The 27,127-nt window shown below is 41.1% G+C and overlaps 2 protein-coding genes and 1 pseudogene across 2 annotated transcripts; all 3 read right to left on the bottom strand.

The window, feature by feature from the left end:
• Positions 1-802: 802 nt before the first annotated feature.
• Positions 803-1,732, bottom strand: LOC130022408 (olfactory receptor 7A10-like). The gene has a single exon (XM_056113159.1). It carries the CDS (start codon positions 1,730-1,732, stop codon positions 803-805), a length of 930 nt encoding a protein of 309 aa, XP_055969134.1.
• A 5,306-nt stretch (positions 1,733-7,038) lies between these two features.
• LOC130021950 (putative gustatory receptor clone PTE01) lies at positions 7,039-14,587 on the bottom strand (annotated as a pseudogene).
• A 2,976-nt stretch (positions 14,588-17,563) lies between these two features.
• On the bottom strand, positions 17,564-18,511 carry LOC130021948 (olfactory receptor-like protein OLF4). Its single transcript, XM_056112687.1, has one exon. It carries the CDS (start codon positions 18,509-18,511, stop codon positions 17,564-17,566), a length of 948 nt encoding a protein of 315 aa, XP_055968662.1.
• Between the last annotated feature and the right edge of the window lie 8,616 nt (positions 18,512-27,127).

The following is a 27,127-nucleotide window of genomic DNA, read 5'->3' as shown; positions in this document are numbered from 1 at the left end:
AAAAGTTTCAGATATTTTAGACACTTGTGGAAAAATTTCAGGAGTGTTAAAGTTCAGGAAGAAACTATACCACTACCAGGGAATGCACAAAGCGTAATTAAAAAATAATAATAATAAAGGTACTTAGCCATTGATATTAAGTATTAAAATTTCTTAAAAAATTAATTAAAATTATATAACTACTAAACTATGGGGGGATTAAAAATTCCTTTTTTTCATATTCTGATGCCTGAAAAATTAGAAATTTTTCATCTAGGGAAAACTGGCAAATATTTCAAGAGAGTGACAACTATTTTTATCCAAAGGGAATATTCAGAGACCTCAGAAGTCTTTGCTCCTGAAACTGTAGATACTGGGTTTATCAAATAAATTGAATAATTTGTGTTTAATTTTTGCTTTTGTTATATAAACTATTTGCAAATTATAATTTTTCCAATAGTGTGTTATTATAATTCTAAGAAAACCCAATAAAACATACTTAGTATTCTCATTGTCATTTGAATGAGTTATTTTTTATAAATAAATTATAATGTAAATGACAAATTTTAATATGCTAAACCAATATTTGGGGAAAAAATAAGACAAAACATGTGAAAATGTAAAACAAAATCTCCATAGTAATTAAAAAGAAACCTTAATGGAAAGAATCAAATTAATTTATATGGATATTGAGATAACTAAATTGATAAAATTTGATAAATATTACAAATGCTATTACAAAAATCTTTTAAATGCTAGTTCTAGTTCTCATTACTGCTACTGGAAATCTAGGAGTTTTCATCACAGGAAAAACTGACCGTTTTTAAATTTTTGTCCGAAAGATTTTTTTCAGCGCCATCTGTAAGTTCTTGTTCCTCAGACTGTAGATAAAGGGGTTCAGCATGGGGGTGACCACAGTGAACATCACTGAGGCTATTGTGTTAGATTGTGAACTATGAGGAACAGCAGAGCTCAGGTATATTCCAAGGGCTGTACCATAAAACAGCAAGACCACAGACAGATGAGACATACAGGTGGAAAATGCCTTATACTTTCCCTGAGTCGATGAGATGCTACGAACCGAGGCAATGATTTTAGAGTAAGAGTAAAGGATGCAAGCAAAGGGACCACCTGCCAGAAGCAAAGCTTCCAAATACATCACTGTGACATTAAGAAGGGTGTCAGAATGAGAAACTTGGACCACTTCTTTGAGGTCACAGAAAAAGTGAGGGATTTCCTGTTCTGTACCGAAGGACAGATGCAACGTCAATAAGGAGTTCAACAAGGAACGCAGAGCACTGATGACCCAGCTTAACAGAACCAGGGATCCACAGAGTCGCGAGTTCATGATGACTGTGTAATGCAGCGGCTGGCAGATGGCCACAAAGCGGTCATAGGCCATCACTGTCAGAAGGAAGTTGTCCAATGTTGCAAACAGTATGAAAAAATACATCTGGGTAATGCATCCATCAAAGGTGATGGCTTTGCTTTGAGTCTGGATGTTCACCAGCATCTTGGGGATGATGGTAGAGGTGAAGCAGATGTCTGCAAAGGACAGGTTGGACAGGAAGAAGTACATGGGCGTGTGGAGGTGGGAGTCCGTGATGGACGCCACAATGAGGAGCAGATTTCCGAGCACAGTGATCAGGTACATGAGGAGGAAAAGCCCAAATATGAGGGGCTGTAGTTCTGGATCGTCTGAAAATCCTAGCAGAATAAATTCCATACTTCCCGTGAGATTCTCTGCTTCCATGTGGTGGAAAGCACTACAAGAGACAGAGCAGTAGAGTCCTGTTAAAATGAGCATTACACAGTGCTCAACACGTACATCTCACATTTATTCTCAAAAGGTAACCTCAATATTTTGGGTGGATTTGTTTTTTATACCTTTATATAGGGATCCTTTCTACCACCTGCCTTGCTGAACTTTTTCCACTTCAGCCTTTCCTAAAATAATTCACCACTTTTTTGTTTATTTTTTTGGGGGGTGTCATACCCAGCTATGCTCTGGGCTTATCTCTTTCTATACAGCATTTCCTAAAAGATAATTCACCACTTTATTGTTGGTTTTGTGGGGGGTGCCATATCCAGCTGTGCTCTGGGCTAACTTCTGTCTCTATACTCAGATACCACCCCTGGCAGGGCTTGAAGGACCATGTGGGGTACTGAGTAACCCCTTTGTCAGGTGTGACCCAAAAAGAAAAATATTATCTTTTGCTAAGAGCTGTGTAGGTCATGCATTAATGATAACCAAAACAAACTGAAATTTTCTTCAATTTGTTACAAAGAAAAATATAAACCAATAAAAACTTATCTAATTATCTCCAACTGTGCTCAAGACTTTAATAAAAACGCAAGCTGGCAGAAAGGAGGACATATACAAAGAGCTTTTACTTTCAGAAATTTGGGTAGGCAAACAAACAGGTGAAAACTCAGTGTCTTAATGAAAACTAGAGGAACACATTAAGAATTTGCTGTCCGAGGGGCTGGAGCGATAGCACAGTATATTGAGCATTTGTCTTGCACACAGCCTACCTGAGTTTGACTCCAGTATCCCATATAGTCCCCTGAGCACTGCCAGGAGTAATTCCTGAGTGCAGAGCCAAGAGTAACCTCTGCACATCGCTGGGTGGGTCCAAAAAGCAAAATAAATAAATGTATAATTCCTTCTTTTAAAAAAAGAAAAGAAAAATGAATTTGCTCACCAAATAGGCTGCTTACAACATATAAACTATTGCACATTTTCTAAGATCTACAGATATACATATCACCCAGGAGGAAAGTGCTCAGATGGTAGTAGGAATTATATGATAATCTGATAAAATTTCATTATAAACAAAACACTGCAGCTTACTAAACACTAAAGCAAAGCCTATTGATAATTCACAAATGTACAACGTGCATTCCCAAAAAGCACTATTGAGCAGTGAGGGCCAGTTACTGGGCTAAGCTGGAAAGACTTGGTGATAATCTCAGAGCAACGCTCTTGCCTTGCATTCTCTCTGACCATCTCCTCTGGGGTCTACACTCCAACGAGTACTCACCTAGGTGGGGTTTCTGAGAGGGAAACTTCTGGGTGAAAACACAAATCCCTCCCACGGCAGTTGCTTGTACAAACTCGAACACAAATGTGAGAGCAAGAATGGAAGCATCGGTCTCCCTGTAAGGCTCAAGACTCCAGAGCAAGAATCATGTCCTGGCCAGCACAGGTTAAGCAAATGAGTCCTGAGCAGAGGAGATATTTACAGTTCCTGTGTCTGCTCATTAGGCAGAGTGCCATCTACTTCCTGTTGCCACTAAGTATAGGAATTCCCTGTGGGCCATTCCTCTGGACTAAGGAAAAATTTTCTCCTGATGATCCTTAGAGATAAGGCTAGGAATTGTTACCAAAATAAATCCATCCTCACTTTGGAAAGTCTTTCTCAAGAGACAAGCATCAGTGTGTTGAGAAAAAATTGCTTATTCATGTGCTAATAACTTGCCATGATGGTGGATCTGATGTCCCCAAAATCGATCCTCTCCCAGAATGGGTCTAAGAGATTGTATAGATCTCACTGGAGAAATTAGTTGGATTCAGAATGGGTCACTGAGTCAAAGGGAGAGAAGATTCAGTCTTGAGATTGTCTTAATGACATCATTTGATACATGTGGGAGGATGGTAGATTTTTCCTAGTAAAACCTTGAGCAAATATTATTGAATGGCATGAGCCTCTGGGGTTGCATGAACGGCCTCCAGGACTCTTTCTAGGTCCTTTTTATTTGCTCTTCCCCCTCCATCTATAAACGAATCTGTGAACATTAAATATACAATGCACACGGGAACGGCTCGTAACAGAGGCAGGGCACAGGCCGATGAACAGGAAGGAGGCACTAAGAAATGTCTGTGAATGCCTGATACCTGAACTAATTCTCACGGTCTAACACAAAATCTTGCACCCCATGTGATCCAGGTTGTTAGAAAAATCCTTAATTTGGACATACTTCTGCAGAAGTCCACAGTAATATAATCATGTGAGAAATTGAGTGTTTATTCATTGAAATAGGCATGTGGTGCCATTAAGTCTAAAATAATGTGCATTACTGGCCTCACATGCTGGGGGAAAAGGCAACTCTTATAGTTAAGCGACCACCAAGTAAAAAGTATGAGGAGGGCCCGCTAAGAATGGGAGATGCAGGCTGAAAGTAGACTATAGACCGAACATAATGGCCACTTAATACCTCTATTGCAAACCACAACGCCCAAAAGGAGTGAGAGAGAGCAAAAGGGAATGCCCTCCAAAGAGGCAGTGTGGGTGGAGGGTACGAGGTGGGAGTGGTGCGATTCACCCCTTCAAGTGAATCAATCATTCTTGATTCTTACATTTCATTACATTTTCTAAATTTTTGCTTTGGGTCACACCTGGTAGTGCTCAGGGCTTACTCCTGCCTTTGCTTAGGGATCACTCCTTATAGAGCTCAGAAGACATATGGGATCCCAGGGATAAAATCCAAGTCAGACCCATGCAAAGCATGCATGCTACCACTCTATTCTTTCTCTCCATGACCTGATTCTTCCATTTTAATCCATTTTACTGACCCCAAAATCTCTCAACTTGTCCATAACAAGAGCTGGCCAATTTGATTTACCATTTCTCTCTAAGGACAACTTCCTCTTGAAATTTCTTAGCACTGACTGTGTTCACATTTGATGTACGGGAGATCTGTAGTCGTTTTTTAAAATTTGAACAATTATTCAGTCCTAACCAATATTTTCCCCTTTAGTTGAATGAAAGGCTGGAGCGATATCACAGCAGTCGGGCGTTTGCCTTGCACACGGCCAACCATGTCTGCCCAGGTTCGATTGCTTCGTTCCTCTTGGAGAGCCCGGCAAGCTTTCGAGAGTATCTTGCCCACACAGCAAAGCCTGGCAATCTCCCCGTGATGTATTCGATATGCCAAACACAATAACAACAAGTCATAATGTAGATGTTACTGGGCCTGCTCAAGCAAATCGGTGAACAGTAATTGAATGAAACTGGCATGTTAACAAATTAATTTTTTGCCCGTCTATTTGGAAATTAGCACATGGCTGCAATATTCAGAGGTTATCTACGAAATTCAGGATAGTAGCAATTGTGTGGACTGAGATTATATGGGACATTTTTTTCAAATTGCTTTCATTTTTCTTAATTTTATTTGTTTAATTAAACCACAGTGAGATACACACAAAGTTGTTCATGATTGGGTTTCAGTCACATAATGTTCCAGTCCCCATCTCTATTCACCAGGGCACATTTCCCACCACCCATGGCCCCGTTTTGCCTCCCCGCCCTGCTCGCAGCTCTTTGGCAGGCACATTTCTTCTCATCTCTCTCTGTCTCTGTCTCTCTCTCTGTCTCTTTCTCTGTCTCTGTCTTCTCTGTTGCTCTGTCTCTCTCTTACCCTCTCTCTGTCTCTCTCACCTTCTCCCTCTCCCTCTCTCTCTGTGTGTGTCTCCACTTAAGGGAAGTATAGTCTACAGTACAGATACTGAAAGTTTATTTTGTATATCCCTTTACCAACTTTCAACACTCAGTTCTTGTCTAGAGTGATCATTTCTAACTATTAATGTTATACTGGACTCATTTCTATGTTAACTATGCTTGGTGTCCCACCACAAACACACATACATGCACACACAGACACACAGACACACACACACCCACACACACACACACACACACACACACACACACACACCTTTGGCAAGCTTCCAACCTTGACCATTCCACCTGGTCCTATTTTTTCTGGCTATATATCTCACAAATGAGTGCAGTCATTCCATATCATATGATAATTTTTTAATCATCAAATGATAGTCTGTTGGGTAGTAAGTGACTACCAAATTACATGTAAACAAAATTTTACACATTCAAAATATGTTACCAATGTTAACATATATATGGAAGAAACAACTCCACTCAGGATACAGTCAGCTGATGAACACACAAGACAGTGATTACAGAAGATGGAAGATGTGGGGGAGAATATTCGGATCTCTGTGTCTATAGGCTTCACCTCCTTGAAGTCATGCACTTTGAACTCTAAGTATCTCAGCGAATCTCCCCAAACTAATCATTTCCCATCCAAGGCTAACCAAAATATTTCCCTAATAAAGACGCACATGGTAAAGATTGGAACTGACTTGATTTTTCTGCCAACGGGATTGTCTTCAGTTATTTTGGGCAGGAGAGAAGAGAGTCATTGTGTCCGAACCACCAGCACTCACATGCTTCCCTTAGGTTCTTGCTTGGCTGACTGGGATGGGTCCCTCCAGGTAGTGCACATGGGACAGAGAAATCTGGGGTTTGAATTGGCACTTCTGTCATTAAAAACTCATATCTCACTGTTCGTGCTATCTCCTTGGCACCAATGTTGTTTTATTTTCCAGAACGCATCTTTGCATGTGGGAAACCTGAGTTCAAACCTCAAGACTGTATTGTTCCCTACCAATGCCAGGAGTAGTAATTGTGGCCCCCACCACTAATGAGTGATTTTTGACATGCATATTACTGCAGAATACTCCATATTCTTATCAAAGTAGAGCTAAAAAAGTCATTTTAAATTTTCTGTTAAGTAGATTAGGTGATATAAAAACATGGATTAAAATATTGGGGGTATTTTGTGATCAAAAACTCATGTTTGATGATTTCAGATGGCTGGTTTTGCAATTATTTCTAATCCCTTGACCTATAGCACAGCGGTAGGGCATTTGCCTTGCACGCAGCCAACATGGCCGACCCGAGTTCGATTCCTCCGCCCCTCTCGGAGAGCCCGGCAAGCTACCGAGAGTATTCCATATGCCAGACACAGTAACAACAAAGTCTCCAATGGAGACGTTACTGGGCCCGCTCGAGCAAATCGATGATCAACGGGAGGGCCTTTACTTTACTCTCGGAGAGCCCGGCAAGCTACCGAGAGTATTCGATATGCCAGACACAGTAACAACAAAGTCTCCAATGGAGACGTTACTGGGCCCACTCGAGCAAATCGACGATCAACGGGACGGCAAAATGACTTAAATTATTACAATTATTACGATTAAGTCGTCCTACTGAGAAATTTCTGGAAGACTTTCTGGAGGTCCTTGTTTCTCAGGCTATAGATGAAGGGGGTTCAGAACGAGGACCACCACAGAGTACACTACTGATATCAGTGCATCATTTCTGGTAGAATGAGAAACAACTGAGCTGAGGTAAACCCCAATCGCTGTTCCATAAAATAAGCAAACAACGGCCAAGTGAGAGCCACAGGTTGAGAAGGCTTTGTACTTCCCACCTGTGGATGAAACTCTCGAAACTGATGCCACAATTCTTGTATATGAGTAAAGAATCCCTGAGACTGGAACACCGCCAAAGATAGCACCAAAAAATACATCAGTAGGCTGTAAGTGGACATGTCCCCACAGGCAAGCCTCAGGAGTTGAGGTGGGTCACAGAAGAAATGAGGGATTTCCACTTGAGCACAAAAGGTTAGCAGTGATATCATCAGACAGTGCACCTGGGAATCCAAAACGCTGATAAAAACAGACGCCAGAAGGAGCAGTTTACAGAGGCGGGGGTTCATGATGACGGGGTAATGGAGGGGGTGACATAGCTACAAAACGGTCATACGCCATCACAGATAAAATGGCACTGTCCAAACAAGCAAAAATATATAAAAGTGAAAACTGCACCAGGCAACCAGCATAGGAGAGGATTTTGCTCTGAGTGTGAATGTCCCAAATCATCTTTGGCACTGTGGTAGAGGTAAAACCAATGTCAGCCATGGACAGGGCAGAGAGGAAAAAGTACATGGGGGTGTGCAGATGGGGGTCAGAGCTGATGACCAGAATGATGAACAGGTTCCCCATGATGGTGACCAGGTACATGATCAGGAAGAGGCAGAAGAGGAGAGGCTGGACTTGCGGATCATCTGAGAGTCCCCGAAGGAGAAATTCTACAATCACTGTTCTATTGTGTGGGTCCACAGAGCAGAGACACCTTTGGATAAATCAATGAAAGTAATTAACAGTCATACACATCCATATCACTGTGTGTACATATTAGGCTGAAGAAGTTCCTAAATGGAGTCACTCTTGGGGCTGGAGCGATAGCACAGCAGGTAGGTTGTTTGCCTTGCTTGTGGCTGACCCTGGTTCAATTTCCAGCATCCCATATGGTCCCCTGAGCACCACCAGGAGTAATTCCTGAGTAAAGAGGCAGGAGTAACCCCGGTGTATTGCTGGGTGTGACCCAGAATGCAAAATAATAATAATAATAATAATAATAATAATAATAATAAATGGAGTAACTTTTCTTGAGTTACTATCCACTTGAAGCTATAGCTCTTGTTGTGACAATCATTCTATTTTGAAGTCTTTTCTCAATGACTTTTCCTCCATCCTTTGTTGCTATATGCACTGATTTTTGGAAAACTGTAGTAAAGCAACATGACACCTGAAAATACTTAGTGGTTACTGTCACTGTCACTGTCCTCTCGTTTATCAATCTGCACGAGCGGCCCAGAAATGTCTCCATTGTGACACTTGTTTGGCATATCAAATACGTCACGGGTAGCTTGCCAGGCTTTGCGGTGGGAGGGAGAGATACTCTCAGTCGTTTGCCGGATTCTACGAGAGGGGCGGAGGAATATAAAAAATCAGAGCAAAATACTAATCATTCCTTTAAAGTAAATAAAAGGAATATACAATAACAAAGTGGGTAGGACATTTGCCTTGCACACGGCCGACGGGGTTCAATTCCCTCATCCCTCTTGGACAAACCAGCAAGCTACTGAGAGTATCCTGCCTACATGGCAAAACCTGGCAAGCTCCCTGTGGCGTATTCGATATGCCAAAAACAGTAACAACAAGTCTCACAGTGGAAGACATTACTGGTGCCCGCTCGAGTAAATCGATAAACAACACGGGGGAAAATGCTACAGCACTACAGGACACCCAGAATCTGTTGGAAAGAAAAAACAGAGTCCTAATTGTCACTGTCCTCCCATTTATCATCGATTTGCTCGAGTGGGGCCAGTAACGTCTCCATTGGAGACTTTATTGTTACTGTGTTTGGCATATCGAATACGTCACTTTGAGCTTGCCAGGCTTTGCCATGCGGGCAAGATACTCTCGGTAGCTTGCCGGGCTCTCCGAGAAGGGCGGAGAAATTGAACTTGGATCAGCCATGTTGGCTGCGTGCAAGGCAAACACCCTACCCACTGTGCTATCGCTCCAGCCCTAAAAATCCTAGAGAACATAAATTAGTAGTCTTTTATATTACTCAAGCACAATGCATTCAATTCCCTTCATGTAGATGATTTGAAAAAAAAAACACTACTAATATTATTTATTCATTTTTGCTTGTAGGCCCCATTTGGTGGTGCTCTGAGCTTATCCCTGACTCTGGACTCATGGATATCTCTTGGTATTCCTCAGAGGGACCATAGGAGAAGCCAGAGATTGAACCTAGGTGGATAAGTGCCCTTGTCAAGTGCAAGGCAAGTGCCCTCCTCACGATAGCCAACCCTATAAACAGACTTCTTTAAAATCACTCTTTCTGTCATTCTGAACAAGTAAAAATTACCGAAGGCTGTGGTATGTGGAATATAAATGGCTGAAGTGTGACTCAAAAACATATGGAAATTAATTAAAAGACCATAGTTTTTTTTTGGGGGGGGGGTTTGTTTGTTTTGTTGGTTAATTTTTTTATTTTTGGTTTTTTGGGTTTTTTTTTGTTTTTTGTTTTGTTTTTTGCCTTTTAGGTCACAGCTGGTGATGCACAGGAATTACTCCTGGTGGTGCTCAGGGAACCATATGGGATGCTAGGAATTGAACCTCTGTTGGCCACGTGTAAGGCAAATGCCCTACCTGCTGTGCTATTGCTCCAGGCCCCATAGATATTTTTAAAGATAAATATTTTGCGTTATTTCTCTAAGCCAGAGAGTTGTTCTGTAGGCTGTACGTCCAGAGGTCCTCATCAGAACCTCAACACTGTGCATGAATATTAAAGTTAAGTATTTCTTAAGTGCAGTAACTCTTCTTGAGTCCTATCCACTTTATATATTCTCCCTATAGCTCAAGGGAGGGACCTAGGGAGAGAAAGGCAAGACTGAGTGTTCTGCTCAAGTCTAAAACTGACCTCCCAGAGGTTAGAGCAATGGGACAGCAGGTAGAGCGTTTGCCAAGCACACAACTGACTCGGGTTCAATTCACGGCTTCCCATAGGGTCCTGTGAGCACCACCAAAGTAATTCCTGGGTGTAGAGCTGGGAGTAACGCCTTAGCATCACAGGGGTTTATAAAAAATCAAATCAAATTGATTTTCCCATAATTTGTTAGTATACAGAAATAGCGTTAAAATGGTGTTAGGTAATCACCAAAATACAGAAATATTTGAATTCATGTAGCCAAGATTACCTCAAAGAATAAATAGGAACCCTGTGTTTTTCATCCTTGCCTGTGATATACTCAGTTTAACTGTGAAACACTCAAGTGTACAATGACAGCACTTACATGTTGTGGGTGAGTCTGCAGAGACAATGTAAAATTACGTGCATACCATGCAAAGAGGATCACAGGAAGCCACCAGCAGTGATATTATTGTCCCTCTCCCCTCAACACAGTAATGAGCATCCCCTGATCCCTGAACATTTTCCTTGTCTGGGGAAGAATTGAGAAAGATTCTCTTTCTTTGGTGCAATTGGGCCAAGCTAAGGGAAGCAAGAAGTGCTGCTAGAGAGAGCAGCAGGATTCTTCACAAGAGAACTGAAACCCCCAGCAGGAAAAGAAAACATGGAGTCCTCATGTGTCTGCAAGGAAACAATGCACATGATTGGCCCTCATGTCTGTCTCCATGTCCTACTTGTCTGAGTGAAGAGACAAGAGTCAGGACCAGCATCCCCCACCCAGCATCCCCCTCACCACTCACTGGTCTCTGCTGGGTCTCTGCTGAATCATGCTTGGAGCTGGGGCCCCCCGCTCTCTCTTCCCTCGTGAGTGATGAGAGCTGAGACTCTGTGCTCAAGACAGGGAAGGCGGTATTGTAGGGCATGTGCCCACACAGGTGATGTTGCTGAAAGGGACACAAGTAGGAGCCTCACTGAGAAATACCCTCCATGGCTGCAGGGCTGACCCCTTATTACTCCTCCATGACCTTGAGGGATCAATCACAGGACCCAAGGTGAGAGCCAGTGTTCCTTGTTAGCCCAGTCCCTGAGGGCTCCCTAACAGAAGCACGTGAAGAAGGGGATGATGCAATTCTGTAATTAGGAGGCACAGAAGGACCTGCATCTCAGTTTACTTGGGCACTTTGCTTCATGGGTCTCCAATTTTAAATACTATCTCAAAGTTGAGTCTCTTCATTTTTAATCTAGGTTTTTCACTGGGACATCTAAAATGTTGTATTAATCATGCAAACTGATAAAAATACACACTAACATTAAAATCTAGACCTATATCTTTTTTCTCAGTAAATACCAACCTTTTCATTTTCTATTGTGGAGCTCTTCCTTCTTTAAATAACTCCTCTTGTAAATGGTTTCCTTATATGGATGTACAGTGGACTATATTAGAAATTGTTTGATTTATTTACTTGTTTGTTGCATGTAATTTTAAAAATCTATCAGATGAGCTGGAGCGATAGCACAGCAGGTAGGGCATGTGCCTTGCACACGGCCGTAAGGGTTCAATTTGCAGCATCCCATAGGGTCCTAAGAGCATCGCCAGGGGTAATTCCTGAGTGCAGAGCCACGAGCAACACCTGTGCATTGCTGGGTTTCACCTAAACAGCAACACCAAAATAATAATAATAATTAATTTTTACAAAAATCTATCAGATTGTTTTCCCAAACGTCTTTTTTCCCCTTTCTATGGCATTCAAACAAGGTAAGTGCTTGTATACTTTTGTTTGGTTGGTTCTGATTTTGGTTATTTTGTTGGTTGGTTGGTTGGTTTAGTCATAAAATTTTCTAACCACTGTCTCCATTAACCAGTGCACATTTCCCCCATCGGTTCCACCCTCCCTCCTCTGTCTCTGTCTCTGTCTCTCTCTCTCTCTCTCTCTTAGTCTCTTTCCTTTTGTGCATTATATACAGATACTGAAAGTAGATCATGTATATACTTTACCTATTTTCAACACTCAATTCTATTCCAGAGTGATCATTTCCCCCATTGGCCAAGACCTTGGACATTTGAAATATTTCTTCTATTTATTCCCCAAAGAGCTGATACAATGATCAGGAGAATCCTGTCCGTTTCTCCTCCAGAATCTTCCCTGTCATCGACTCTAAGCAACTGTGCCTTATCCCGAACAGAAATTTAAATTTGCTCTAAAATCCTAGATAATGGAAACTGTGATTCCACACCACAGGTCACTCTGTTTTGATTTTTGTTTTTGTTTTTAGTTTTTTAAGTTATTTTGATTGTGTCCTAGAATAAATACGCTTTGTTCCATTCTGTCCAACTTTTTATTGTCACCCCGTGACTGTGCTCTTAACTTATAGTTAGGTATTATGGCTGGAGCAGTAGCACAGCAGATAGGGCCTTGCACATGGCCAACCGTGGTTTGATTCCTCCATCCCTCTCAGAGAGCCCAGCAAGTTACCGAGAGTATCCAGCCTACATGGCAGAGCCTGGCAAGCTCCCCATGGCGGATTTGATATGCCAAAACCAGTAACAATAAGTCTCACAATGGAGACATTACTGGTAGTGCCTACTCAAGGAAATTGATGAACAATAGGAGGACAGTGCTACAGTGCTATTATGACACTTGGCCTGGCCCATTTCGATGCCAGGGTTGCTTACAGCTTGCCCTGGGTCCATCCAGTCCCTTGTCAGGACTCTGCTCTCAGAGTGAGAGGAACGAAGGGCAACTGAGGCTCAAGTCAAGTAAATATGGATTGGGAGGTTTAGAGCAGGGCTATAACAGACTTCACTTTAAGGCTGAAACAGGCAGTAGGCCTAATTTCTCTTCCCATTCCCCTCCCCAAAGAATTCCCTGAGGCTGTCCTTGGTGGAAGCTGGAAATCCCCTAGAGGCCTCTAGCCAGTCCTGTGATAAGTAGGATATCTCTGGGCACATCAGGTGGGCCTGGCCAATTAGCTCAGAACTTGTGACTGCTTTGTCAAAATTCTTGGGAAAAGTGCCTTCTTTGTTTATGTAAGAATATGCCATATAATGGGTTGGAGCGATAGCACAGCAGGTAGGGCGTTTGCCTTGCATGCAGCCAACTTGGCCGACCCGAGTTGGATTCCTCCGCCCCTCTCGGAGAGCCCGGCAAGCTACCAAGAGTGTCTCGCCCGCACGGCAGAGCCTGGCAAGCTACCCGTGATGTATTCAATATGCCAAACACAGTAACAATAAGTCTCACGATGGAGACATTACTGGGCCCGCTCGAGCAAATCGATGAACAACAGGAGGACTGTGACTATGCCATATAATGTTCGCTGCAACTTCAGACTGGGTTCTTGTCAAGACTCCACTGCGTTGGATGAGACCTGGACCCTAACTCCAGCTAGCAATAAAGAGTGCCTGGCATTTTGGTCTGGTCCAGGTGCAAGTGAAACTCCTTTCCCGGGACATAACAGGATGCCCAGGAGTAAGCATTATTTTGGAGTCAATTAATTCCCATGTTACATAGCATAGCATCAACAGTCTTCCTGTGTCTACACAAAAAGGACATTGCTAAATAAACCATGCAAATGATATACAGGAAAGAGAAAAGTAGTATGGGATTATTAGTGCCTGATGGAATTGGGTGTGCCTCAGTGGTGCTGTTGTGGCTGAATAAACCTTAAGCTCCCTGCGGGAGGAGCAAGAACAACCCAATGTTACTTTTGTTGTTTAGTTTCGCATCATTGCAGAAAATATTTCTGTCACTAATGCCAGGTGGATTTTTTCCTAGATGCTGTATTTGGTATTTTATGATCTTATTATAATTTATGATTTATGATTTATGATATTATGATTTATGATTAATTATGTGGAAGTCTTTGATCCATCTGAGCTAATAGCTGAGAGCTGTGCATGAGAGAGATTCCAGTTCATTCACTTGAATGCAAACAGCCAGTTCTCTGAGCACCATTTTTTAATAGTTTTGTCTTCACTACAGAGTGTGTGAGGTTTGATGTCAAATTGTTTTTTCCCACCTAAGGACAATGGGGGAGGTTCTTATGCATTTGGTGGCAATAAGTTGCCATAACTCTGTATATTAAAGGCATGGGCTGATCACTATTAAAGTCATGTTGCCTAAACTATAATGAAAATAATGATAATAACTTTAAAATTGCAATAAAACAGTGTGTTGACAAGTATAACCAGGCCAGAGCAATAATATAGCAGGTAAACTGATTGCCTTAGATGCAGCTGAGCTGGGTTTGATCCCCAGTATCACAGAGAGTCTCACTAGAGACACCAGAAGTGATACCTGAATACAGTTGGGTGCTCCCCACGCAACACACACACACACACACACACACACACACACACACACACAGTGTTACCAGCTAAGTAAACGAAATGGAAAATAAAAGTTTATGCTCAGTGGGAGGAAGTACAATTACCTTTTGGAAACCAGCAACCTTTTGCTTTCAGATGTACACATAGGCATGTCATGGGAAATATTACAGAAGAATCAAAACATGTAAAAGATGACAAGAGACAATTTATCAAGGATTCAAACATATTTATGTTTTCCTGTAATATAAAATGCCCTGCCAATTTGTTGACATGTTTTATTTCAAAATCTACATAATAAGCATATAGTGTATTATATACAATATAAAACAAACACTGCCCTCCCGTCGTTCATCAATTTTGCTCGAGCAGGCCGAGTAACGTCTCCATTTTGAGACTTGTTGTTACTGTGTTCGGCACATCAAATACGTCACGGTAGCTTGCCAGGCTTTGCTGTGTGGGCAATATACTTTCAGTAGCTTGCCGGGCTCTCTGAGAGAGGCGATGGAATGGAACCCGGCTTAGACGGGCCGGCTACGTGTAAGGCAAAGGCCTTACCGCTGTGCTATTGCTAGATATTTTATTTCAAAATCTACATAATAGGCAGAGTCCATAAAATTAATTGCTCATAGCAGCATGGGTTTATTTCAGAATTTCAGTTCTGTTCCATTGACCTAGAAACTGTTTATGCTAATTTCATGTTGTTGGGGTGTTTCATTCTTTTTTATGATCTTTTTCTTGGATCACTGTGAGATAGACCCTTACAAAGCTGTTCATGATTAGGTATCTGTCATACAGTGTTCCGACACCCATCCCTCCACCACTGCTCATTTCCCAGAACCAGTGTCCCCAGTTTCCCTGACATCACCCATCACCACCCCCACCTGCTTCTCTCTCTCTGTCTCTCTATATCTCTTTGTCTCTCTCTGTATCTTTCTCTGTCTCTCTGTCTCTGTCTCTGTTTCTCTCTGTCTCTCTCTTCTTGCTGTTTTAATTACAGAGGTTTTGTAAAAATACAGAGCCTTAAAGTGTGGTGTCTCCAACTCTGTTCTCCTTCAGAATGACCTTGTCTCATGTGGGTCTTCTCTGATTCTGCATAACTTCCAACGTTTTGTATTTTCCTATGATAAAGGTAAAGGCCCTCCCGTTGATCGTCGATATGCTCGAGCGGGCCCAGTAACGTCTCCATTGGAGACTTTGTAGTTACTGTGTCTGGCATATCAAATACTCTCGTTAGCTTGCCGGGCTCTCCGAGAGGGGCGGAGGAATCGAACTCGGGTCGGCCATGTTGTCCGCTTGTAAGGCGAACGCCCTACCGCTGTGCTATCGCTCCAGCCCTATGATAATCCTATGATATCCTATAATTATCCTATGATAATTAACCTATGATAATTAACTTATGATAATTAACCTATGATAATTAACCTATGATATTATCCTATGATAAATAATCCTATGATAATGATAATTAATTCTATAATTATCCTATGATAATTAACTAAATTTGGGAAGGATTAACTAAACTTATACATAACTTTGAGTATTACATCGTTTAAAGCAGTCCTTCTTCTTTACAATGCACAGATAAACAGATCTCATATATTGGTGTCCTGCTCAGATGAATGTAAGTGTTTTATAATGTCAGAATGTATAATTTCTCAGATCTTTGGTGACTTTTTTATTAAATATTTTATTGTCTTTTAACCTAAATTATAATGTATTGTTAAGATAAATGAATTTATTTTTTTCATATGGTTCAGTGATTAAATACAAAAATAGGACAGATATATTGTGTGGATTTATCCTGTATTTTAATATATTTTCTTATTATTTCCAATCATTTTGATTAAAAGCTTTAGGGTCTATCTAACAGATTGTATCTTGTAGGGGAATATCAAAGCATAATAACAATAGATGCAGAGAGCAGGAGAGCTGCTCTTCAGTAGAAAACTTAGCACTGGGGCAGGGGAGAGAGGGGATAACTTATGGAAGGGAACACTCTTTTATGTTTTGAAAAATGCCATGTTTTGAATTTCCGTGGGGTCTGTTGTAATTTCTCCCTTTCAATCTCTGAGCCAATTTTCTTTGAGCATTTTCTCTTATTCTCTCCTTTCATACCTTCCCCACTGGTTCCCACCGCTCTGCAACTGTGGTCTATGACTGTGATTTTGTGTCATCAGATTTATTCCTTTGCTCTGTGTTCCCCCACCCCTTCTAGGAATCAGCTCAATTTCACTTTGTTTTTCTCCTCTAACTTGTTTCACTCATCATGACCTCTCAAATGCCATTGATGCTCTTCCAAACGGCAAGACATTGATTTTCTAATTTCTGAGAGGCTTTGCAGTACATAGACAAAGATATATAGCTTTGAACAGTTCTTTGAACAGTGCTGTCCAAGAAAAACTAAATCAGTGGTAGAGAAATTAACTTTAGAAATCAAGTGATAGTCTGTGTCATATATTTTGCTTTAAATTTTGGACAAGCTGCTGGGTTAAGCTGCATAACTTTATTTTCTATAGGAGCATTATATCTCATTATATCTCATTACTGTCACTGTCACTGTCACTGTCCTCTGGTTGTTCATTGATTTTCCCAGGCGGGCCCAGTAACATCCCCATTGTGAGACTTGTTTCTACTGTGTTTGGCATATCAAATACGTCACAGGGAGCTTGCCAGTCTTTGCTGTGCAGGCGAGATACTCTCAGTAGCTTGCCGGGCTCTCCAAGAGGGGCAGAGGAATTGAACTCGGGTCGGTCGGGTCTGCCTTGTGCAAGGCAAACGCCCTGAAACTGTGCTATCGCTCCAGCATTTTTCAATAAAACTTTCAAGGTGCCATCCGCATAATTTGAGTAAATTAGTACCATTGTATTCCAAACTATAATGAATCTCTTCAAATATCTGTGAATCACAGTTTCTTCAGTTAGAAAATATCAAATTAGAAGAAAGTTCCTCTCCAATCAGAGCAAGATTTTGATCTTTTTAAATTAGATCAATGGTACAGAGAAATTTAAATCAAATATTTTAATTCAATAAATGAATTTTAAAAGCAATGGATAATACCCAACTGTGGAAAATTTCCCAGCTTCTGGCACTTATCTTCATTCTGTTAGATCAAGAAAATTCTTCAGTCCTATGAATACATGCCTCTTTTGGTTTCTGACCCAAACAGAATTTTCAGAGCCCCCTTGAGGTCTTTGTTCCTGAGGCTGTAGATGAAGGGGTTCAGCATGGGGGTGACCACTGTGTACATCACCGAGGTTATTGCACTGGAGTATGAGCTTTGGGCACCAGCAGAGCTCATGTACACGCCGATGGCTGAGCAATAAAATAAGGAGACCATGGAGAGGTGAGATGCACAGGTAGAAAATGCTTTAGACTTCCCCTGAGCAGATGAGATTCTATGAATGGATGAGAGTATTTTAAAGTAAGAGTAAAAGATCCCAGCCAAAGGACCCCCGGCCAGGAACACAGATACTAAATACATCACCAAGTCATTAGCAAAAGTGTCAGAACAGGCAAGTTGGACAACCTCCTTGAGATCACAGAAAAAGTGGGGTATTTCAACGTCAGAACAGAAGGATAACTGCAACACCATTAAGGTTTCAAGCAAGGAATGTAATGAACTTGAGACCCAGCACACCAGAACCAGCAACTTACACAGTCGGGGATTCATGATGACCATGTAGTGCAGGGGGTGACAAATGGCCACAAAGCGGTCATAGGCCATCACGGTCAACAAGAAGTTCTCCAGTGCTACAAAGAGCAAGAAAAAGTACATCTGTGTCAGGCAGGCCTCATAGGAGATAACTTTACTGTGTGTCTGGATGTTCTGCAGCATCTTGGGGACAGTAGTGGAGATGGAACAGATGTCCACAAAGGACAGGTTGGACAGGAAGAAGTACATGGGCATGTGGAGGTGAGGGTCTGAGCTGACGGCCAGGATGATGAGCAGATTCCCGAACACAGTGATCAGGTACATGGACAGGAAGAGCCCAAATAAGAATGGTTGCATGGCTGATTCCTCAGAAAATCCTAGAAGAAGAAATTCTGTAATTCTTGTGAAGTTCCTTTGTTCCATGTTGTTAAGGAGACTACAGAAAATTGAAAAATAGCATTTTCACACAAGTAGGTAATTAATAACTGGTTTAAATGGTAACTATCAAATTTGCAATCTCCAAATTAATATTAATATTTTTATTATGGATCAGCACTCTTCTAGATGATTCTTCTGTTTCTGTTTCAGAGTCTGGCCCTACAAGACCCCACTCCTGGCTCAGTAATGAGGCATTACTCCTAACTAGCCTTAGGAGAACCTGTGAAGTACCAGAGATTGAGCTGAGATTGACTAACTGCAAGGCAGGTACATTAACCCCTGTGCTCTCTCTCTCTGCCTAGATTTCTCTATTTATGAATCACTGTCATACTCCTCAGTTTTGCCAAAGAAGTCATCAGTTCTGCAATTTTAGCCTGAAATTGGATGCAACTGCAAATATTAACTTATTATAGTCCACGTTGCAAGATCTTACAATATCTTTCATTATGACATACACCAAGCCAAACCATCTTCAGTTAACTGTGGAGAAATAACAGAGGCAAAAGCATTCGTGTACTATCAAGGGGATGAGGTTCTCTGGAGCTAGAGCTGCTATGATAAAAGCACATAGTTTTAAGGGACATGTAAACAGTAATACAGGTATAGGTGTTCTTCCTTCGCACCTATGCCAGACTAGGTAACATGATGATGTTGATCAGAAATCACAAAAGATCCGGAGTGGGACCAGGATGATAGCTCCAGCAACAGGTGCTTGAACAGACAGACAGCATATAGTGTAAAAGTGGGAGGAAGGACTTGGACTCAGAAACTGTGAGGAATCACCTGGGAGCACAATGACAGCATCAGAGGTGCTGAGGGAAAAAGGGAACTTTCAACCGATGCTGAACTGTTCAGGTACATGCAGCCTACCCGCACCTCATGAGTCTCTTGCACATCATTAGGTTTGCTACAGTGGCTGCCCTTGGGTGAATCTGACCACCCACTGTGGGAACATGTTGGCTTTCTAGTCTCTGGAGCATGCGTTACTCTTGGAAATAGATGTTGAAGTTCATAGTAATAGGAAATCTAACGTGGTGGTGTTAAACCAGGCTGAGATCTCCCCAGAGAAATCACATGAAGACAAGTTGCAATGCAATAAGCAAAGGGCTTTGATTGGCTAGCTTGGCTAGCTCGAGTTAGGGTCCTAGTCCAGCTCACTGACACAGTGGTAACCTTCTCACCATAAGTGGTCTTGAGCCTCAAAAGTGAAGGGCTTTTATTCTGAATCATTACAGAACAAAGACTTTCCATGGAAAAACCTTTTGGCCATAGTCTGAGGGGCTTTCCACTACTCTTACTTAACTGATTGGTTAGAAGTTGGAGTTACATAAGGGTTGCATAAGAGTTACCTAAGTATTGTATAGTGAAGGGCTTCCCTACCTGCATCTGATTAGTAACCCTTAGTTGACCTTACCATGGCTATCTCACTTTGTGGAAGTCATGACTCAATTCCAGGAATCTGTGAAACCTAGTCTTGGTTTCTTCTGGCTTCTTTATGAGCCTGCCATGGCTCTGCCTTTGCTTGTCTATGTATGTCTCAGCAGAGGCGGGGGGGGGGGGGGCGTCTGCACTCACACATAAACACACACACAAACACACACACAAACACACGCGTGCGCACATGGATTCATAAACTGAATGGATGAGACATGCTCTCTGGCTCTCCCTCCTGTGCTCCTGACACATTAATCGCATTGATTAGAGAGGGATAAAACTCAAGCACAACAGCTACAACAGCTATATTATTGATTCACAAAAGTAGAGAAAAGTCAGACTGGAGTAAAAGTGCAGAATCTAAGGCCCTGCATGCGGCCAATCCAGGTTCAGTCCCTCCCTGGTGCCTCATGTGGTTCCCCAAGTCATCCCAGGGATGATCCCTGAACTCACAGCCAGGATTAAACTTTGAGGACCAGTAGGAGTGGCCCCCAAAACAAAACAATAAAAAAATTTAAATATTAAAATGTTGTGTGTATTCTACCTAGCTCAATAGTCTTCCATGGACCAGTAAAATGGGTTGTTATGGTCCTTTCTTGCCAGGTATTTATATGATTTTGGAATCACTGTCACTGTATTTCTGTTGTTCATCGATTTTCTCAAGCAGGCACCAATAACGTCTCTATTCGTCCCTGTCATGTGCTAGTGTAGCCCAGTGTCGTATTGGGGGCTCTTTCAGGGTCAGGGGAATGAGGACCATCATTGCTACTGTTTGGGGTATATCAAGTATGCCAAATGTAGCTTGCCAGGCTCTGCCAAGATCCTGGAATATAAAAACAAATTCCTGATGGATATAGACAAGCATCATATGTTTAGATTATATTTTGTTGTAAAGTTCAATCAAGTAGGAGAAAGTATTTTACATAAGTGTTCGGAAAAAGGACCTAAAATCTGCAGCTGGGTAGTTACGGCATGAAACATAAAAGAAGAAGTGAGTTAAACAGGATGAGCCACACAATGAAATGTTATGGGTCATTTTCATAAGGACTCACCAAGGATGAATTAACTAGGTAGACACAACCCTATTAGGTTCCTGAGTGACAAAGAAAGAAGGACACTGCTGAAAATGACACCTTTGTCCTGAACTTAGGAGCACAATTATGAGCCTGGGGTTCTTATTGTGAGAATTTGTTCCTGTTGGAATTAAAAATATGATGGGGCAGGCATTCTTAGGAATGAGAAAAAAAAAGATTGGTCAAAGACCTCAAAGAGGGCCGGAGACAACACTCCAGATTGAGTCTCTGGCACTGCCTCGTCCCTTGAGCATCACCAGGAATCACTCCTAAGACACAGCAGGAAGTAATCTGTGGGTACCTCAAGGTGTGGTTCCAAAGCAAAACAAAACCAAAAGAAAAAACTTCTAAGAGCTACAGAAAGAGAAGTGAGAGTCAAAACTTAATTAGGTCCAGATCTGTGGTAAGGAAACAGCTTTGTGAAACAATACAGATTTAAAAAACCCAAACTAGGTTTAAATAATGATATGGAATTGCACCAATTCAATGATACCTAGAGGGGAAATTTTTTAATTATATTGCAGTGACTGAGAAAATCAAAAGAATGTAGGGGAGGATATTAATGAGGTGGAGAGTTACCATCTAAGTTGTAGTTTCATCTGATGTATACAGCCATTGTGTACACATGGACTCAAATATACTCAATGATAAAGGTGTCTTCTAGGGCAAAGCAGATTTCTTTCCAAATTATGGCCAGGTATTGTAACTGCTATAAATAGACTCAACTGAAAGAGAATAATGAGTAACAGGGATGTGAAAACATGTTGTAAATACCATACTAGGTGTTTATTTCACCAGAGTTTATGCAGAAGAACTTTCATTCTGAATTTGCTGAAAGCATACAATGAATGCTGATGAATATCAAGTGATAGGATAGCTCAACTCTTTTGATGAAAAACATTTGGGGACGACATTATAGAAAAGAACGAACAATGTAAACTTTGACTCATTCTGCTAATACCTCACATGCACAAACTCCCAGATGTAATGCACACAGGTAGGGAGACAAATCACTAAAACATCAGTCAAGCAACATCACTATGGGATTTAAAATACTGTGACTTCATCATACACCAGTTCAGACTCCAAGAGATAAATCTATTTACAAAAAGTGTGTGTCTAAGGACACTAAAAACACAGGGAATAAAAATAAATAAATTGCAAGATTCATGAACATAGGTTTTTTCACATAGTATTTGCTTTTCTTTCTTATTAATTCCTTCAGAAGAATATACCATGTTACGTGTCTCAGGGACAGCTGAGACAAGCATTCCTTGATCTGCATTTTTTTTCAGCTAAAGGGAGTCAGAGTGATACAGTTTGTCTAAAATCATAACGAGAAAAACGGACAATTCACTGTGTTCTGGCAAATGCAGGGAGTGTTACCCTGGATAGCAACAGCACCTAGACTGACACTCCAATGTTAACTCCAATCTCTCCTATATATTATTTCTATGTAATGCAGTTAATTGTCAACATGGGCCCCACATGTCTTTTTTTTAATGAATCACTATGAGATACAGTTACACATTTACAAACTTGCCTGATTATATATCAGTCATACAATGTTAGGGTACCCATCCCTCCACCTGTGCCCATTCTCCATCACCATTGTTCCCAGTATCCCTCCCGCCACCCCCCCCTCCACCATTACTACCACCCACCCTCTGGCTCTGTGGCAGGCACATTCCCTCCTACTCTCTCTCCTTCTGGGTGTTATGGTTTGCAATACAGGTACTAAGTGGCCATCATGTTTGGTCCATAGTCTACTTTCAGCACGCATCTCCCATCCCAAGCAAGTCCTCCAACCATCATTTACTTAGGGCCCCACATGTCTTATACAGGATCCATTTCATATTTCTCATCGTGAACTATCACTGTCACTGTTCTCCCATTGTTCATCGATTTGCTCCAGCAGGCCCACTAACATCTCTATTGTGAGACTTGTTGTTAATGTATTTGGCATATCCAATACATCATGGGTAGCTTGCCAGACTTTGTCCTGTGGGCGAGATACTCTCCGTAGCTTGCTGGGTTCTTCGAGAGGGGTGGAGGAATTTAACCCGGGTTGGTCGGGCCGGCCTCATGCAAGGCAAACGCCTTACTGCTGTGCAATCGCTCCAGCCCATCACAACTTATTAAATAATTACCCAACTAGCAACTGCCTTCTGGTAAGTGGGCTGGGCCGGGTGAGTTGGCTGGTGAACTAGTCGGAAAGGTTCTTGCTTTTATTCTCTCTGACTTTCTCCTGCATAGTCTACATGCCATGCGGACTCACCTGGGTGGTTTTGGAGATTAAGACCCCTGCAAGGAAACACAAGTCCCACCCTGGGCAGGTTGAGGGCGAAACACTGATGTCCAGAGAAATCAGCAGGAAGAAGTTCTTGGTCTTCTGCCAGACTCAGGACTCCAAAGGCAACAGCCTTGTCCTGAGCAGCCCAGGTTGAACAAATAAGGGACAAAGCAGAGGAGATATTTACCACCCCGTGTCTGCTCATTAGGCACCTTGCCATCTAGTTATTGTGCCCACTAACACATAATTTCCCTGTGGGCCATGGCCCCGGACAAATGAAAGTTTTCTCCTATTTATTCCCCAAAGAGCAGTTAGGATGATCAGGTGAATTCTGTTTATTTCTCCTGCATGATCTCCCCTTTCTGTCAGTCTCTAACTTCAGACACCTTATCAAAAACATAAATTTAAGTTTGCTCTAAAATTCCAGATCTGGTCAGAGAGATGGTACAGTGGGTAGGCCATTTGCTTTGCATGCAGTCAATCCAGGTTTGATCCCTGGCATCCATACGGGTCCCACAAGCACACCAGGAGTAATTCCTGAGTGCAGAGCATCACTGCACTCAGATGACCCAAAAAGCCAAAAAAAGAAAAAGAAAAAATTATTCTGAATAAATTCAATTAAATTTCAGATAATAGAAACAGTGATTCCAAACTCCAGGTTGCCCCATTTAAAAAATTATTTTGGGAAGCTGGAGCAGTAGCACAGTAGGTAGGTCATTTGCCATGCACATGGCAGACGCAAATTCTATTCTCAACATCCCATATGGTCCCCTGAGCACTGGCAGGAGTAATTCCTTAGTGTAGAGCCAGGAGTAACCCCTATGCATCGCTGGGTGTGATCCAAAAAGCAAAATAAATTATTTTGGTTGCATTGTAGAATAAATGTTTTGCTCCATTTTGTTTCATTTTTTTTATTGTCACTTTTGTTGTTTGATCTTATATCATTGCATAAAATATTTCTAACACTATTGTCAGGTAGATTTTTTTCCTAGATGCTGTCTTTGGCATTTTATGATTTTAGTAATTATGCAGAAGTAATTATTTGGAAGTCTTTGATCCCTTAGAGATAATGGTTGTGAGTTGTGCATGAAAGAAACTCTAGTTCATTCTTTTGAAATTGAATAACCAGTTCTCCCAGCCTCAATTTTCGAAGTTTTATTTTCACTCCAGAGTGCATGAGCTTTGATGTCAAAATGCCACTGCCCACATCAGGACATTGGTGGGGGTTCTTGTGCATTTGTAGTAATATGGTGCCATAACTGTGTACATTAAAACCATACACTGAGCACAATTAAAATCAAGCTGCCTGCTATAGACCGAACATGATGGCCACTATTGCAAACCACAACACCCAAAAGGGGAGAGAGAGCAAAAGGGAATGCCCTGCTACAGAGGCTGGGAGGGGGGAGGGGGACAGGGTGGGAGGGATGCTGGGACCATTGGTGGTAGAAAATGGGCACTGGTGGAGGGATGGATACTCGACCATTGTCTGACTGAAATGCAAGCACAGAAGTTTGTAAGTCTGTAATTGTACCTCACAGTGATTCACTAATAAAAAAAATCATGTTGTCTGAACTATAAAAAAATCAATAATTTTAAAATTGCAATTAAATAATCAATCGAAAAGTGTTGCCAGGCTAGAGCAAAATAGCACAGTAGATAAAGTGCTCACCTTGCATGGAGCTCACTAGGATTTGATTCCTGCACCAAAGACAGTTCCCAGGCATCACCAGGAGAGAGCCTTGAGCACAGCTGTGTATGTCCCCCACCCCCTACACGCACATACACATAAAAAAAAATAGTGCTACCAGCTATGAAATGGGAGTCAAAGTAGATACTGGCAGGGGGTATTGGGGGGAGTACAATCGTATTTTGAAAACCAGTAACATTTTGCTTTCAGATATACCCCCAATGGCATACAAGTGGAAAATATTGCAGAAGAATCAAAATGTGTGAAAGATTACAAGCGACAACTTAGCGAGAATTCCAATATTTACGTTTTCCTGTGATATGAATTGCTATGCCAGGTTTCACTGGGGCACTCCGGAGGGGGTGGGGGAGACCCCTCCCCGCCCCAAGGGACCCTGCCCCGGCAGCCGACAACCTCCAGAACTCAACCTCTGCCAGGCTCATGGACGCTCTCCAAATGCTTGGGCCGAGCCTCAAGTGAACCTAATCCCGATCTCCAAGTCTCATACCTCACACCGCCCATACACCAAGAGTAGCTTACCACATTTGATGGGTTTTAAAGTAGGAGGCAACCAACTTTAGAGGGAAATATTTTTTACACACACACACACACACACACACACACACACACACACACATATGCAGACAAGACTCAACCTTTAACAACATGTTGGTGATCTCTTATAGAACTTATAGACGGACTTGATGGCCCCTGCGTGAAATACAACAACCTTCACACTCTTTCCTCTAAGGAAACTACTTTGGGGGTGCATTTGGTTTTTCATAACAAATAATACAAAATACATTATTTCTGTTCTGCTTTGGGGCAGGGGTTGGGGTTTCTGTTGGAAACATCCAAAATAGGGGTGGTGGGAAGGTGCAATGTTGGTGAGATTGGTGTTCAAATATTGAAAGTAATCAAATATTGTGAACTGCTTTATAAAATTTAAAATAAATTTAAAAATTTTAAATGCTATGCCAATATGTTGACTTTTAATTCTTTATGTGGGCTTTTAATTTCGAAAAATAAAATAAACAAAAAGCACATAGTCCATAAAATTAATTGCTCATAGCAGCATGGATTCATTTCAGGATTTTGGGTGTGTTCTATTTGCCTATTATGTTTATAGCAATTGCTCTTTTTAAATTACTATAGTTTTATAAAAATACAGAAACTTGAAGTGTCATGTCTCTAGCTTTGTTCTCCTTCAGGATGACCTTGCCTCGTTTGGGTCTTCTGAGATTCTGCATAACCATCATAGAATTGTTTTGTATTTTCCTATTACTATAGTCTTATTTTGGTAGGATTAACTGAGTTTTTTCATAGCTTTAAGTATTACATCAAGTTAAACATTGTATCTTCTTTACAATGCACAAATAAATTGATCCCATATTGAAGAGATCAGATTAAAACTTAAGTGTCAGAGTGCATCGTTTCTCATATCTTTGGTGACTTTATTATTAAATATTTTATTGCAGCACACTCTAAATTAAAATGGATCAATAAAACAGATGAATTTACTTAGTTTTCATGTGGCTCAATGATTTAATACAAAAATGGAACAGATATATTGTGATTTATCCTGCAATTTAATATATTTTCTTATTATTTCCCACCATTTTGAGTAGAATCTTTAGGGATATATCTATAAAATACTATCTTCTAACAGAGTGGTGGGTACAAATAACAATCACCTCAGAAGAAATTGTCTACATTATCAGAAAGAACAATTAAATCAGGGTCATAGAAATGAGTGTGAAGCATAAATTATAAATGTGGGCCAGAGTTTAACTTTTATAACTTATATACTGATTGTTGGCAAATTTGGTTATTTTTAAATGAGAATTCTGCATCATTGCTTTATTACTGACAAAAACAAAATTTTGTTTTTGTTTGGCAGGATATCTTTGGTCAGAATAAGTTTTTCTCAAGAAATGTATAGAGTCCATAATATAATAGAAGTTTCAAGATATTTTAGAGACTTGTGAGAAAAATTCAGGATTTTTAAAGTTCAGGAAGAAAATATGCCACTACCAGGGAATGCACAAAGCTTAATTTAAAAATAATAATGATAAAGGTACTTAGCAGTTGATATTAAGTATTGAAAATTC

The sequence above is a fragment of the Sorex fumeus genome, unplaced genomic scaffold (genome assembly GCF_029834395.1).
Source record: "Sorex fumeus unplaced genomic scaffold, SorFum_2.1 ptg000019l, whole genome shotgun sequence".
NCBI lineage: Eukaryota > Metazoa > Chordata > Mammalia > Eulipotyphla > Soricidae > Sorex > Sorex fumeus.
This window is presented reverse-complemented; position numbering and strand designations above follow the sequence as displayed.

Excerpts from the sequence above, each read along its gene's own strand:
- LOC130022408 (XM_056113159.1), bottom strand. The coding sequence starts at position 1,732 with ATGGAAGCAGAGAATCTCACGGGAAGTATGGAATTTATTCTGCTAGGA.
- LOC130021948 (XM_056112687.1), bottom strand. The coding sequence starts at position 18,511 with ATGGAACAAAGGAACTTCACAAGAATTACAGAATTTCTTCTTCTAGGA.